At 43.3% G+C, this 14,629-nt stretch overlaps 1 protein-coding gene across 3 annotated transcripts in view; it reads left to right on the top strand.

Moving 5' to 3' along the window:
• The window catches only part of GNG7 (G protein subunit gamma 7), a 160,717-nt gene that overhangs the window by 132,781 nt on the left and 13,307 nt on the right, over window positions 1–14,629 (top strand). For all 3 annotated transcript variants that reach the window (XM_069077148.1, XM_069077230.1, XM_069077283.1), the window contains one exon: window positions 9,198–9,316. In XM_069077148.1, coding sequence (XP_068933249.1) covers window positions 9,236–9,316 — 81 coding nt within the window. In that variant the 5' untranslated portion in view covers window positions 9,198–9,235. The remainder of the gene's footprint in view (window positions 1–9,197; window positions 9,317–14,629) is intronic.

Genomic DNA, 14,629 nt, shown 5'->3' with positions numbered 1-14,629 from the left:
GCTAACACTTTGGATGCCAGAGTCAGGATCTAAAAAGATCTCAACGGGCTAGACTGTCAGACCAAACCTAATTAAAGGAAGGTCAGGAGCCCTGAATGAGAAGTCTCGGCTTCAGTAACTCTTCACAGCACCTGCTTTGAAGGCCCTTCCTCATTATCGTTTCATTAAAGAATGTTTTTTATCTTGGGCAGAGTAACTTCATAGTTGGAGTCAAGAGAACTGGGTATCAGGGCCCTGGCACTTACTGGGTGCATGACTGAGCCCCATTATCCGGGTCTTGCCCCACTCTGTGAACAAGACACTTCTTAAGCCTTTGTTTCTTTGTCTGTAAAATAGATTGAATCCTTCTTGTACTCCCTAACTCACAGGGGCTCATATAAAAATCCCTTCCAGAGTGGGAGAGCCCACCAGAGTTCTCCTGGCTTTCAGGGTCCCAGCACCACCACCATTCCCCATAAAGGTATCAGAAAAGGACTTTAATGAAGGATACTATAAAAGTATTGTTGAAATGTGAGCCAGTCTGGAACAATCAAAAGTTGCGGGATTATTAGTATCTAGAGCTTGAAGAACCCTTAGAGTTCATCTGATTCAGTTTCTTTTTAGGGATGGAGAAACTGAGGCCCAGAGTGGGGAAAAGACCTACCCATGGACACACAAGTAGCAGAGTCAGAATTCAGACCTAAATCCTCTGCCTCCAAATCCATTGTACCACACTTCTAGCTATCAATGAGGGGGCTAGCCTTGAACTTAGCATCACATTAATTAACCTTGTTTGAGAGCTAACCTCAGTCTCTATCACACACACTTCAGGAGATGCCAGTTGGCTTTTACAGATGGGCAACCTTGCCCCTGTGAACAGAAAGTCATAAAACTGCATCCAAGACCTCCATGCTGCTCTTCAATGGCATTGTTTTTCTATCCCTCCCCTCATGCCCCTCCTTTCCTCTGGCCAGGGGGAACAATGTAGCTCACCCACCTACTAGACCTCTCTTTGTCCAAAAAAAAAAAAAAACCCAAACTGGCCAATTCTAACTGGGCTGTGCTTATTTGGAAAATATGCCCTCTTTTCTCTGTACATCTGTGGGCTGGCTTAGGCCTGTCATTTGGGTGCTATGTGCATCCTGTAGAAAGTTCTCTGGGTGGTGTCTTAGAAGGAATTTGCTCCTCTGGATGACTCGTTCCATTTTCCTTTGTCCCCCTGCATTAGTTTAACCCTTCCTGAGGAGGGAAGGGGAGAGGTTTATTAGAGCTCCTGCTTCTTTTGAGGGATGTTCATGTTGACACAAGCAAAGTAAAATTCTCTAACATTTTGGCAACACCTTGGCCTGCCCCTTCCCATCCTCCTCCTTTTTGTAGATGAATTACTATAGAGAGGTTTAAAACTTTAACCGATCAGTGAGATCCTATAGGATCTAAAAAGATCTCAAGAGGCTAGAATATTGGACCAAATCTAATCAGAGGAAGTTCAGTAGAGCTAAATGGGAAGTCATAGCACCTACTGGGTATCAAGTGTGGACTTTATTAGATCAGTGTTGCCTTAGAACCTGCCCAGGAAAAGCATTACCAGAAGCAGAAAAGGATCCTAGAATGTCAGAGCTGGAAGAAAATGGGAACATATTCTTTAAGCTAACATTTTACAAAGCACTTTCAGGTTCTCAAGGCACTCCACATACATGATCTCATTTGAGGTGGGCACTGCAGGTGTTCTGATCCCCTTTTTACACATAAGAAAACTGAGGCATAGAAAGGGTTCATTGATTTGCCTATAGTCACAGCTAGTGAGTATCAGGAGTGGGATCCAAGCCCAGGGCTTGCCTCCCCCCATTTCAGTGCTCTTCCCACGGAACCATACTTCCTAACAAATACCCAAGCTAAAAGGGCCCTTAGAACATAGAATAGCAAAACTGGCAGAAATCCTAAAGATTGTCTAGACCTTTTCTTGTATCACGGACCCCTTTGGCAGACTGGTAAACCCTATGGACATACCCTTTCTCAGAATAATGGTTTTTAGAATAAAAAAGGAAGCCAATCATTTTGAAATAAAGACATACTTTTTTTCCCATCCAAGTTCACAGACCTTCTGAAACCCTGAACTCCAAGTTAAGAACTCCTGATGTAGTCCAACTCCTCATTCTGCAAATAAGGAAACTAATACTCAGAGAGGGGAAATGGCTTCCCTGTGATCATGCAGGAAGTTATTGGAAGAGCCAAGACTAAAACCCAGGTCTCCTGATGTCATGTCACCTTTAGATGTATTGGGACTGGAGCTCATGGAGAAGCTATTGTAGGGGAGTGTAAGGAGACTACACCAAGAAGTTTGCTAAGACGTGTTCTAACCTTCCAAAAGATGAGAAGCAGCCAGGTGGCGCAGTGAATAGAGCACCGGCCCTGGAGTCAGGAAGACCTGAGTTTCAATCCAGACTCAGACACTTAACACTTACTAGGTGTGTGACCTTGGGCAAGTCACTGAACCCCAACTGCCCTGCCTGCCCCACTCCAAAAAGCAAAAAAAAGAAAAGAAAGAAAATGATGGGTGTCAATTTGCTAAAATATTTTCAAGTCTATGTTTGGACCACCTTAGTAATTTAGGTGATTTAAAACAGGATGAAGAGACTCATTTCTTTGAATTTATTATCTTCATGCCTTTTATTTAAAAAAAAGACTCCATACTTTAGAATTCTGCAGAGAGTTTACAGATTGTATGTAGAACTTTATCCAAAAAGTAGAATATCTTATAATAGAGGTGGGAGCAGTAATTATGAAGAGTCCCAGCCTGTGAGGCAGGCAACCTAAGAGATCTGGCATCAGAAAGATGACTTGAGTTCACGTTTGGCTCTGTGACCGTCACTTAACTTCTGACTCAGTTTCTTTATCTGTAAAGTAGGGATCATAATAGCACATACCTCCCAGAATTATGGTGAGGATAAAATGAAATAATACTAATGCAAATCTTAGTGCATTTTGAACTATTAAAGCTTAAAACCCTGTATTTATAAAGTACTTTACAAAGCTGAAAGCACTGTATAAATGCCAGCTCTTATTATGTCCCAGCTCTACCACTCTCTCTAACTTTGGACGAGTCACTTCCCATCCCTGTTTCTCAGTTTGACCATCACAATTATTGGGTCCTTCAAGACCTAAGATTCCTGGATTCTGTTTTAGCTTTGAGGCATGAATTGGGAGAGAGAAACAAAATTTCTGAAATATGCCTTTAATCCATTATGGCTTGGACTTGCCAGTTTGGTTATTATTTGCCTCTCTGTCAAACTGAGCCATATTTGTAGGGCTTTAGATTATTCTATCAAATACTGCTACTCCAGACACCGGAGACTCTGAGGTATATACCGTGTTTCCCCGATAATAAGACCTATCCCGAAAATAAGCCCTCCGCTTACTGTGTAAGATTCCTCTAAAATAAGCCCTCCCCCGAAAATAAGCCCTATTGAGATTGCTACTGTAGTGAAGGTGATCCCCTGCGCTACTCGCTACATTACGGTACCCTCTGTATGCACTGCCCCCCCCCGGGTGAAACGCATGCCGCGCTCCGAGCTGCATCCAATCAGAGCTGCAGCAGTGAGCACGTCATCCTGTTCTTCCCCAGTGATTTGCTTATTGAATAAGGGTACATTTTTTTGTTCACATTTACCTGTTTATTAAAATTGCTGTCAATGTTCATTAAAATAAGCCCTCTGGTGTTTTTCTGTCCAAAAAATTTAATAAGACAGTGTCTTATTATCGGGGAAACACGGTAACATTTACATTCAGTAAAGAGTACTGAATTTGTAATTAAAAGACCTTGGTTTGAGTGCTGGCTTTAATAATTATCTGTGACCTTGGACAACTCACTTCTTTCTGGCTTTCAGTTCACTCCCCTGTAAACAGGGAGAGACATTAAACTTTAATTGTTGTTTCAGTTGTATCCAACTCTTTGTGACCCCAGTTGGGGTTTTCTTGGCAGAGACACTGGAGTGTTTTGCCTTTTCCTTCTCCAAGTCATTTTACAGATGAGGAAACTGGGGCAAACAGGGTTAAGTGACTTGTCCAGGAGCACACAGCTAGGAAATGTCTGAGGTCAGATTGGAATACAGAAGATTCAGGTCTGACACTCTATCCATGGAGCCACCTGGCTGCCCTGACATTGGACTCCCTGACCTCACAGACCCTTCCAGCTCATAATCCTGTAATTGTTTGGAAAGTCAGCTAAGGCCCAGGCCTCCCAGTTTGAGCCACTCAGAGGCATATTGGTTGTAAATCTTTCTTGTGACCTCATGCTAATCATCTTCATGTTTTGGAATGAGTCACATCAGGTGATGTAACTGGCAGGTTGCCTAGCAGATCTCAGGATCCCATGAGAAACGTACAGAGACTGGTTTCAGGGAATAAGATGTGCCACTTGGCACAGGAGAAGCTGTGGTAGAGGTCAAAAGCAGCCTCTATGTAAGACAACATAAATACAGTAATTAGAGAGCAATTCAGTTTATCAAATTCACATCCATTTATTCATTCTAGTACACTCAAGACCCTCCACAAAAGTCTTGTTCTGCTGCATCATCATGGCCTAGGAGTGACCCTGAATTCTCATGAGCCTTAGCAGGTCCTACCAGTGCAGCTGAGAGATCTCTTAGAAGGCCCCCTGATGGGCCCTGGGTCTTACAGAGGCTTGTCAATAAAAGGTTGCCTGCCTACCAGGAGACCACATTACTCATGAAAAACATCTCTTAAGGTATTAGAGCATTGATGGAGAATGCAACTGCACTGATGAATTTTGTAAGTTTCATAGTGTGTGCAGGACACAGTACTTAGCATTGCATAAGACATAATTCTTTAGCTCAGGGACCAAGTAACTTGGGCCACAGTGTAGTGAAAAAACAGTGGACTGGATGTGTAACCCTGGTAAAGTCAACTCACCTCTTTGAGACTCAACTTTTTGCTGTAAAATGGAGATAATATTTGCACTCACTCAGGATTTTTGTGGGGAAAAAAAGTACTTTGTAAACTGCAAAGTACTACAGCAGTAGGAGAAATAATATGTGGACACAAGTAACTCTTCTTCAGTCATATGTTGATTTGGGGGACACTGTTTGGGAGGTAAAGGATAAACTTGGCATTGGGGAGAGGATATAAGCATTTATGTAGCACCCTTATGTGTCATGCCTGGTGCTAAACATTTTACAGGTATTAGCATCTTCCCTGGGAGATGGATGTTGTTATAATGCCCATTTTACAGTAGAGGAAACTGAGGCAGATAGAGGTTAAGTGACTTTGAACTCAGGTCTTCCTAAATCCAGACCCAGCATTCTATCTACTGAGATACCTAGCTACCTCTGCATTGATCCCTTAACTCTAAGTGTGACCTGAACCAAGTCACTTACTATCCTGCTATCTTCATTTCTCAATAGCAAAATGGGCCTAATATTCACCTCCCAGGAATACTATGAAAATTAATTAGATCAATAAATAAAATCTTGTTAAGTGTGTTGAGAAATTTTGTGCTATAAAAAAAGCCATGCATGTTGTTGTAGGAGATTGGATTGTTAATTGAGAGAGTGTGTCCCTGCCCCACCCATGAAAACTGCCTGTGCTAAAGACAGTCTCCAAAGCATTAGACATTCCTGGGCCTCCCAAACTCCATTCTCTCATAAAGGCCTTCAGAGCTCATGGAATGAGGCTAGTTCCTCTCACTGTCTGGGAAAAACCATCCCTCAGTCATTTCAGAATTTTAGGCAGAAATCCCCTTGCTCCATCCCCCAGAAGCATTCTACTGACTGCACCCAAGAAGGTCATTCTTCCCACAGGAAATGAAAGCTGGTGCATTCTGCCTCAAGTCATGCCCATTGGCATCAATTCAGGGAGAGCCCAGCGCCTTTGCTCAACTTCCACCTGCCCTCACATGTCCCTGTTGTGGAAAGTTTGATGTAAGATCTTGGGTGAGAGGTAAGGGGAAGAAGCCTGAGTCGGTTTCCCCTCTATTTGTTTTAACAAGGAGCTGGTTGTAGGATGATTGTAATAGATGCTCAGTAGATAAATGTGATACCTTCTCATAAGGATGGGCAAAGCTCCAGTGGCTTAGAACACGCAAATCTGTGTGGAGCCCTTGGTTCCCAGGGGCTTAGAAGGAAATAGACTGTTTATAGTGCAAGGTGAACTTTGAACATAAATTCCACAGTTAGGCCACAAGCATTAATTAAGCACTTATTATGGGCCAGGCATTGGGCAAAGCACTGGGGATTCAAAGATGGGCAAATAGGGTCCCTGCCCTCAAGAAGCTCCTTTTCTAGTGGGAGACAAAATATGTAAATAACTTAAGGTACATAGAAAGTAGCTGGAGGATAATCTCAGACAGGAAAGCTTTAGCAACTGGGGTGACAGAAAAACCTCCTTCCTAAAGCGGTGTTTAAGCTGAATCTGGAAGAAAGTCAGGGAAACTAAGGCAGTACAAGTATTGTGGACATTGGGGATAGCCAGTCCAAAGGCAGAGATGGGAGAGGGAGTGTATGTGGAACAGCAGAAAGGCCAGTATCACTGGATCAGAAAGTACAAGATGGGGAGTCAAGTGAAGAACACTGAGAGCTGAGGGAGGGGCCGGGTTGGGAAGAGCTTTAAATGCCAAGCAGAGGACTCTCCTGGAGGGGAGGAGGAGCCACACTGTTATGGAGTAGGGCATAACCTGGTGGGACCTGCACATTAGGAAACTCACTTTGACAGCTGAATGGAGGATGGACTGTAAGAGAGAAATCTGCGGCCAGGAAACCAGTTGTGCCAGACTCCTGGCTATCGTTGTTCCCCCTCAGCTCCCCCATTTAACATTCTGAGCCCTTCAGGATCTGATCCCCTCCTGCCTTCAGCCTTCTTACCTTTTTACATAGCAGTCTGCCATGCTTAGAACACTCCCTCCTCATCTCCACCTGTTGGCTTCCTTCAAATCCCACCTAACACTCAGACCTACCTGAATCTAGAAGAAGCCTTTCCCATCCCTTAATGCTAGTGCCTTCCCTCTGAGATTACTTCCTATTTACCCTATCTCTAGGTGTTTGTCCATAGTTGTTTACATGTTATTTCTCTCATTAGTCTATGAGCTTCTTGAGGGTGGGGACTGTCTTCTACCTTTCTTTGTATCGCCAGTATTTAGTGCAGTGCCTGGCAAATAGGAAGTGCTTAATAAATGCTTGTTGACTGGCTGAACTAATTAGGTGGTGATCCCAGAGTGAGTGAGTACACAGTATAAGAAGGCCTGTGGTAAGCCTTGCTAATAAATGTTGGAGGTTATTTGACCTTTGATGACAACACGTGCAATTGACTCTTTCCTGTTGAAAAGGAAATTTCTGAACCAGGCCCAACACTGGATCTTATACATAGGGTGTCATTTTCATGCCTACCTCCCCCAGAAAAATCATCCAGAAGTCTACTCAGGTAGGCAGGAGATGACTATATCAAGCTCTAGACTGGTTATTCAGTTGCTGGGTCATGGTGACTGAGCAAGGAAGGAAGAACAGACACTCCTGCCTGAGGGATGGGAGAGGGCTGGGGAGCCAAGTGGTGTCGGATGTCCCAGTGCCTTCAGTTCCTAGGAGGGTTTTAAGCTGGAGGGGGCTTTAGAGGTCATCCAATTCAACCTTCTCATTTTCAGAGGAGAAAACTGAGGCCCAAAGAAATTAAATGACTTGGCCAGAGTCACACAGGGAATGTCAGAGTTTTGAGTACAAACCCAGCTCATCTGAAGCTAAATTCTCCGCTCTCTCCTCTACACTGCAGTGAGGATCATGCCTCTCCTCATTACACTCCCTTTCATACCTTTCCTTTCTCTCTCCTCTCTAATACAGAAACAGGGGCCACACTTTGGGACCTGGAGAAACATTCCAGTTACCTTCTCATCATACTTCCCAAACCATAGGCCTGACCAATCATACCTAATGCTAGGTTAACATTATCAGGGAAGAGTCAGTCAGCTGGGTTTTCCCCAAGGCATTCTGGGTATCTTTCTTGCAATAATTTAACTATTAATCATAAAACATTTGTTGAACACCTGCTATATGTAAGGCCCTATGGTGGGAGAGATTAATAATAGTTCCCATTCTTATTGCATTTTATGTTTACAGAAAGTTTTCTTTCACAACAATCTTGGGAAATTGGTCATGTAAATGATATTGTCTCCTTTTTTTATAGACAAAGACTCAGGGAATACAAGTTATTTACTCAAGGTCACATAAGTGTCCAATTTGGGATGTGAACACAGATCTTCTGATTTAAGACCAGTGCTCTTTCTTCTACCTCAGATGCAAAGTCAGAGATCTTCTCTCTTATCCATAAGGAGCTTACAACCTTAATCTTCTTCAGTTTAGCAATTATTTAGTAAATATCTGTGTTCATCCTCTCCATTCACAAAATCACCACACTCTTTCAGTCCCTCATTTCCCCTTATCTGGACCACTGCAATAGCCTAATTGGTCTTCCTGTCTTAAGACCCTTCTCCCTCCAGTTGCCAAAATGCCTTTTCTAAAGTGCAGGTTCTACCCAAACCATTCCCCCCTGCCCCGCCCCATCCCCAACCTCTCTCTCTCTCTCTCTCTCTCTCTCTCTCTCTCTCTCTCTCTCTCACACACACACACACACACACACACACACACACAGTTTCTCCCATTAAAATGTAAAATCCTTGAGGTCAGGAATGGTCTCATTTTTGTCTTTGCATCTCCAGTGCTTAGCAGAGTACCTGGCACACAAATGAATGTTTAATAAATGTTTGTTGGTTGATTGATTAATTGATTGATTATGAAGCATTGTTGTCAGCAGTGCCTGGGGAAGACGCATGGCCCCTCAAGAGAGCTTACAGTCTAGATGGACACGTAAGACATGTACACAAAATAATCCTAATACAAAATAGAACTTAAAGGCATGGGAGAAATATGAAATGCTGTGTGAGGCCCAAGAAAGGGATCATGGGCTTTCTGGAGGAAATGGAACTTGAGTTGGGCTTGAAGGACTCAGCAAAATTCAGATCAGTGTAGGGGAAAAAAAGGTGGCCCAAGGGTGCTCACAGGCCATTACTCCATGCTGCTCCCTGACATGGGAGAAGTACTCCACAAGTCCCAGCTGAATGCCCCTCATAAGTCCAGATCGCGTTGCTTTTGTGTAGAAAAGACTTAACTGCTTCAGAAAGTCAATTCAGTAGATCCTTTTGTTGGTTTCCTCCCCAACAGCTTTCTCAAGAGTTTGGGCCTAGAACTGATGGCAGACAATGTCAACAACTAACAACATAGCCCAGGCTCGGAAGCTGGTGGAACAACTCCGCATCGAGGCTGGAGTGGAGAGGATCAAGGTGAGTGGGGAAGGGGACATAGACCCTAGACTGTTGGGGGAACATCAGAACTAGAAGGAGCTCCCACCTTAGACTGGGAGACACTTGTTCCATCTGGAGGGGATGTTAGGACCCAGAACATAGACTATCAGAGCTGACTGAGGCTTCAGAACAGAGAACATGGGATGTCTGGTCTTAGACACCATCGAGTCACATCTCAAGGAAAGCCTTGTCCAACCCCCTTGTTTTACAGATGAGGAAGCTGGATCCCAGGGCTCTTACCCAAGCTCAGGCATCATAACTCATAAAGCATAGTCAGGACTAGGACCCAGGTCCTCTGAGTGTCCTTTCTAAATGAGGATACTGAAACTTCCCAGTTTGGGGTCTTGGGATCAGGAACTTAGAACCTGAATGGCCTGGACCTTCACGGTCATCAAGACTAGTCTGTGTATTTTCCAGATGAGAGAACCAGAAGGAAGGCTAGGAGGCTCGCTTTAGAAAAAGCTGTGTTCCTTCACAGCTGCTAATAATGGGCTACGGCACTCACCCGCCAAGCCTTCATTCTCTTTTCTATAAAATGTAGGGTAACAGTAGCACTTGCCTCATAAGGTTGTTGTGAGGATTAAGTGAGATAATATATGCCAAGTCCTTTGTGCTTCACCTTAAAGCAGCGTATGACTGTGACTTATTATTGTTGACAGTAATAATCATGTTGCTCTCCCTGGATCCCAAGACTAATAAGGAGCAGAGGCAGAATTTGAACCCAGGCCCTGGAAGCCAGTGCTGTTTTGACTGCTGGATTGCCTTCCCGTTTACCCGAGGACATGGGCATTCCCAGTCACCTGACTAGTGGCCAGCTTCCTGAGTGACTTAGATGAAAATCCTCTCAATCCCCCTACTATGGCAAAGATTTTATCAAATGGCAGTACCAGAGATTACTTCAGCCTCAGCCTGTGTGGGGTTAACATCAGCCCTCTTTTCTCCCACTAGATTAAAATGTTTGTGCTGGAGCCATAAAATAGTGTCTCCTTCACTTTTCTTTCAATGTTCTCTCAGACACCTTTAACCACTTACTTCTTTGTTTTGTTTGTTTTTCTGGAAAGAGCCCAGGATTTACAATCAGAGAGCTCAATTGGAGACACTGCTTGGTCACACAGTAGCTTTTGTGCATAACTGCCTCTCACCCAAGCCTCAGTTTCCTTACTAGATAATTATTCCTACTTTATAACTCATCTACACATAAGTGTCTGTGCCCTTTCGATTTTTCCAGAGCTTCTGTGAGAATCAAATGAGAGAATTCAGTTCATCAGACATGTGTTACATATCTACTATGTGCAGGGAACTATGTCCATGGGATAATGAGACAATAAAATCATGTCTGTTGAAGCATTTAAACTCTCGGAAGGCTACATATGATATTGTTATTTAGATCCTGCTGTGTGTTTTAGCCCTATGCTAGGTTATATAGAGGAATATGAGAAGAGGAACAAACAAGGCCCCTGCTCTCTGGTGGCCCCCATTCTAGTTGGGGAGACAGAACTTACACACACATGAAATGATTACAGACAAGTCCCAGACAGTGTGTCATTAAGGGCTGAACTGTGTGTATCATAGGAGTTCAGAGAAGGGAGAGAGCAGCATTAAGGATTGGCCCTGGATATTATATCCAAGTCTCAAAGGATTCTTCCCACCCACCCATGCCTTGTGGATGAATGTCTAGCCTTTGCTGCTTTTCATCCACTCTGCCTGGCCCTCAATCAAGACTCAGTTTACCTCCAGCTTCCACTGCTCTGATATCTCTTCCAGTTCTAAATCTTATTACCCTATCAGGAAGACCCTTTAACATTATCTAATTCAAAAGTTCTTAGCCTGGGACCTATGAACTTGGTTTTTTGAAAATATCTTGTTAATTTATTTCATTTATCAATTGAATTGGTTTTCTTTGTAACCCCACATACTTTATCACATGCATTTAAAAACATGATTCTGAAGCATCCATAGGCTTCACCAGACTCACTGCCAAAGGGGTTCAGAACACAAAAAAAGGCCAAGAAACCCTGACCTAACTCAGCCTTCTCCCCATTTTATAGATGAGTTATCTAGGGATTGGAGAGATTAAGTAACTTGTCCAAAATGATGCAGATTCTAAGTCAAAGAGCCAAAATTGGATTCAGGTCTTCTGATGCCAAACCTACTGTCCTTTCCAGTACTTCCACCCTTTCTGCTGGAAAAACACCCTCCCACCCTGAATGCATTGCCTTGAATCCCCAAACTTTCTTATCCTTGCATTTTTGTTTTATGCTTTTAGCCATGCATTTGGCAAATACTTGTTATATATCTATATTATTTGCTAAGTACTAAGGGAAAGAAAAAGTTTAGGTAAAACCTGATGCTTGCCTTCATCAAGCTCATGTAGCAAGAGGAAACAAAAACATAGAAAACTATAGCACATAATAATTTATAGTAAGTGCATCGGAGAGAGGCAAAGTACCTTGATGTTCAAAGTGGAAGGGGAGTTGCCATAGCCTTGGAGAGGAAAGTCTCCAGAATGAGGTGGCATTTGCTTTGGGCTACATTAAAAAGATAGATAAGACTTCAAGAGATAAAGATGGAGGAGAAGAGAAAACATTTCAGCCATAGAGAAGAAGCTGACAAAGGTACAAAGGATGCATGCTGCATTCAGGAGACAGAACAGATGCAGGTTGGTTGGCTGAGGTGGCCTCTGAGGTCTCTCTCACTTCTAGAATTCTGTGATGTGGATGGTTGCTGTAGCTGATGAGCTCCATCCTTGACCAAGGGAGGTAGAAGGGCTGCTGCAGGTCTGAAGTGAGGGGTCTTTAAGAAAAAAATCACTTCCTATCAACCATATGAACTTTCTAAACCTGGATCTACATGAAGGACCTAACCACAGCCCTGTGATTGACCAGGCCTTGGGGCCATCCTAAGAATGAAATGCTTTCTGGCACTGTGAGTGGCAGAATAGAGGGAGGGAGAGAGAAAGAGGCAACTTTTTTGTTGTGTTTTTTTTTTCTTTTTGCTTTTTTCAAATCCAGTCTGAGGTTTTGGGCCCCTAAAAACAGCAACCAGACTCCAGACTCTGGGGCATTGCACCATCTGAGAGGCTGGCTCAGCAAAGGCCTAACAAATTACAGGTCTCCCCACAGCAGACAGTCCTGAGCCTTGAAGTACAGCTAAGCAGCTATTAACTTCCAGATCACAAACTCAGCCAGGACGGGAGTAGAGGTGTGTCCCTGGTTTTTATGGAAGGAGCTTTCCTGTAAATGCCGGGGGTGTGGGGAGGGACTGAAATGCTGTAGCCACAACACGAGTCTATTTCCAGTGCCTTTAGACTATTTTTATAGTCTGGGATGGTCGACTTTTAAAATAGACCCACAAAAACCAAATCGGGTGCTGGAAATCAAAGGAGATAATCCAGTGAAGAGTTGGATTAGGAACAGAAGCACAGCAGTTTTCCCTGTCTCTGGGGGGAGCCTCCAGTCTGCCCATCTCAACCTAACCCAGTGGAAGCATTGGACTGACTAATCACCAGTCAGCTGCACTACCAACAGGCTGTGTGGAACCTTGGGCCAATCATGTCACCTCCCTGGATCCTAGTTTCCTCATCTATAAACTAAGGGACTTAGATGAGACGCCTCCGAGGTCCCTAGTCCAGGCTCAATATGTACTCTGAAGTACAATACATAGAAATCCTGAGTCCACTACACCATCCCCTCCTTTTATTGACTATTGTATTTGATAAAAGTGTTTGATAGAAGCCCCATTCCAGAAGAGGAAAACCTAAGGAAATGAAATATTCCTAACAGCACCTTCAGTTCCTAGAGAGCCTTCTACTTTGACTTAGGCCGGAAAGCAGTAACTTAAGAGGAAGCCTATTTTGGTAGGTGGCTTAGAAAATAATGGAGAGTCCCATCATAGCTGTAAGCAGTGATGGCAGGTACATAAGGAGAGACTTAAATGACCACATCAGAGACACCCAAGACCAGAAAAGGAGCAAAGCCGATCATGTAATGAAAGTGAATAATGGTCAGCCTGATGCCCATGGCAGTATCAGTCTCCATGGAGGATTTATGGATAGAAAAGGACAAGAACCATGTAAGATAAGACACAGAGGGGTTCATGAATGCTCTCATGAAGAAAGAGCTGCCTTGATTGACTCATAGATCTGTCCAAGTATAAGGAAAATCTTTCTGACTGCTTAGAGATACCTCACAGTGGAATGGGCTCTCTTCAAACTCTAGACCCACAGAATGTCAGAAGGCCTGTGAACTCATTGCCTTCCATTTCCTCACTCTGTAAAGGAGGAAACTGAGGCCCAAAGTCATAAAAATGTATTCATGGCAGACTCAGAACTAAGCCCCAGGTCTCCTGTCTTGAGAGATAACGTCCTCTGTACACAAGGTACAGAAAAGGCTAGATAACCCCCTGGAAATGCTGTGGAAGCAATTCCAGCTTCCAGGGTAGGGTGAACCAGATTAGGGGACTGCTAAGGCTCTAGGATTCTGACATCCATGAACTCCTCCAATGTGTACAGCTGGCAGGTCCCAGATTATCTCCTTATTATATATAGCAAGGAAAACCAAGTATAGAGAGGAGACTGGACTTGATACACAGCTAGGACTAAAATCCAGAACTCTCTGGTCACGGGCCTTGGAGTAGATCGCAGGATCATAGATTTAAAGCTGGAAAGGGCCTTAAAAGCCATTGAGTCCAAGCCCATCATTTCACAATTAAGGAGGCTAATCTCTTAACAGAGAAGTTAAATGATTTGCCTAAATTCACACAGCCAGTAAATTTCTGAGTCAGGATTTGAAATCAGGTATTCCTGTCCTGAAATCTGCACCCTAGCCACTATGCCATGCCATCCCTTTCTTTTAAAAAAGTTTTTCTTTACTTTAAAATTTCTTTAAAATTTTTTTTCAATCAGAAAAATTCCACCTCTCCTTCTCATGCTAGCCCTCTTCAACTAGCAGCAGCTGAGAATGGAAAAAAGAAAAGAAAAAGCCCCCATCATAAACATGTAGTGTCAAGCAAAATAAATTTATGCATTGGTCATGTCCAAAAATATTTTTTTCTTATTCTACACTTTGAATCCTTCACCTCTATCAGGAGGTGGAATAACATGCTTCATTTTTATTTATTTATTTACTTACTTTTAGTTCACAACATTCAGTTCCACAATCCCTTGAGTTTCAAATTTTCTCTCCTTCCCCCTTCACCCCCACCCCCACCCCCCGCCAAGTGGCATGCAGTCAAACATAGGATCTACAAATACCTTCACATTAAACATTAGTCAGGTTGTAAAGAAGGATGATA

The sequence above is a fragment of the Petaurus breviceps genome, unplaced genomic scaffold, assembly GCF_028583685.1.
Source record: "Petaurus breviceps papuanus isolate PSGF00001 unplaced genomic scaffold, PetGlider_PUasm1.0 108, whole genome shotgun sequence".
NCBI lineage: Eukaryota > Metazoa > Chordata > Mammalia > Diprotodontia > Petauridae > Petaurus > Petaurus breviceps.
The sequence above is the reverse complement of the archived record's forward strand: the minus strand, read 5'-3'. Positions and strand labels throughout refer to the sequence as shown.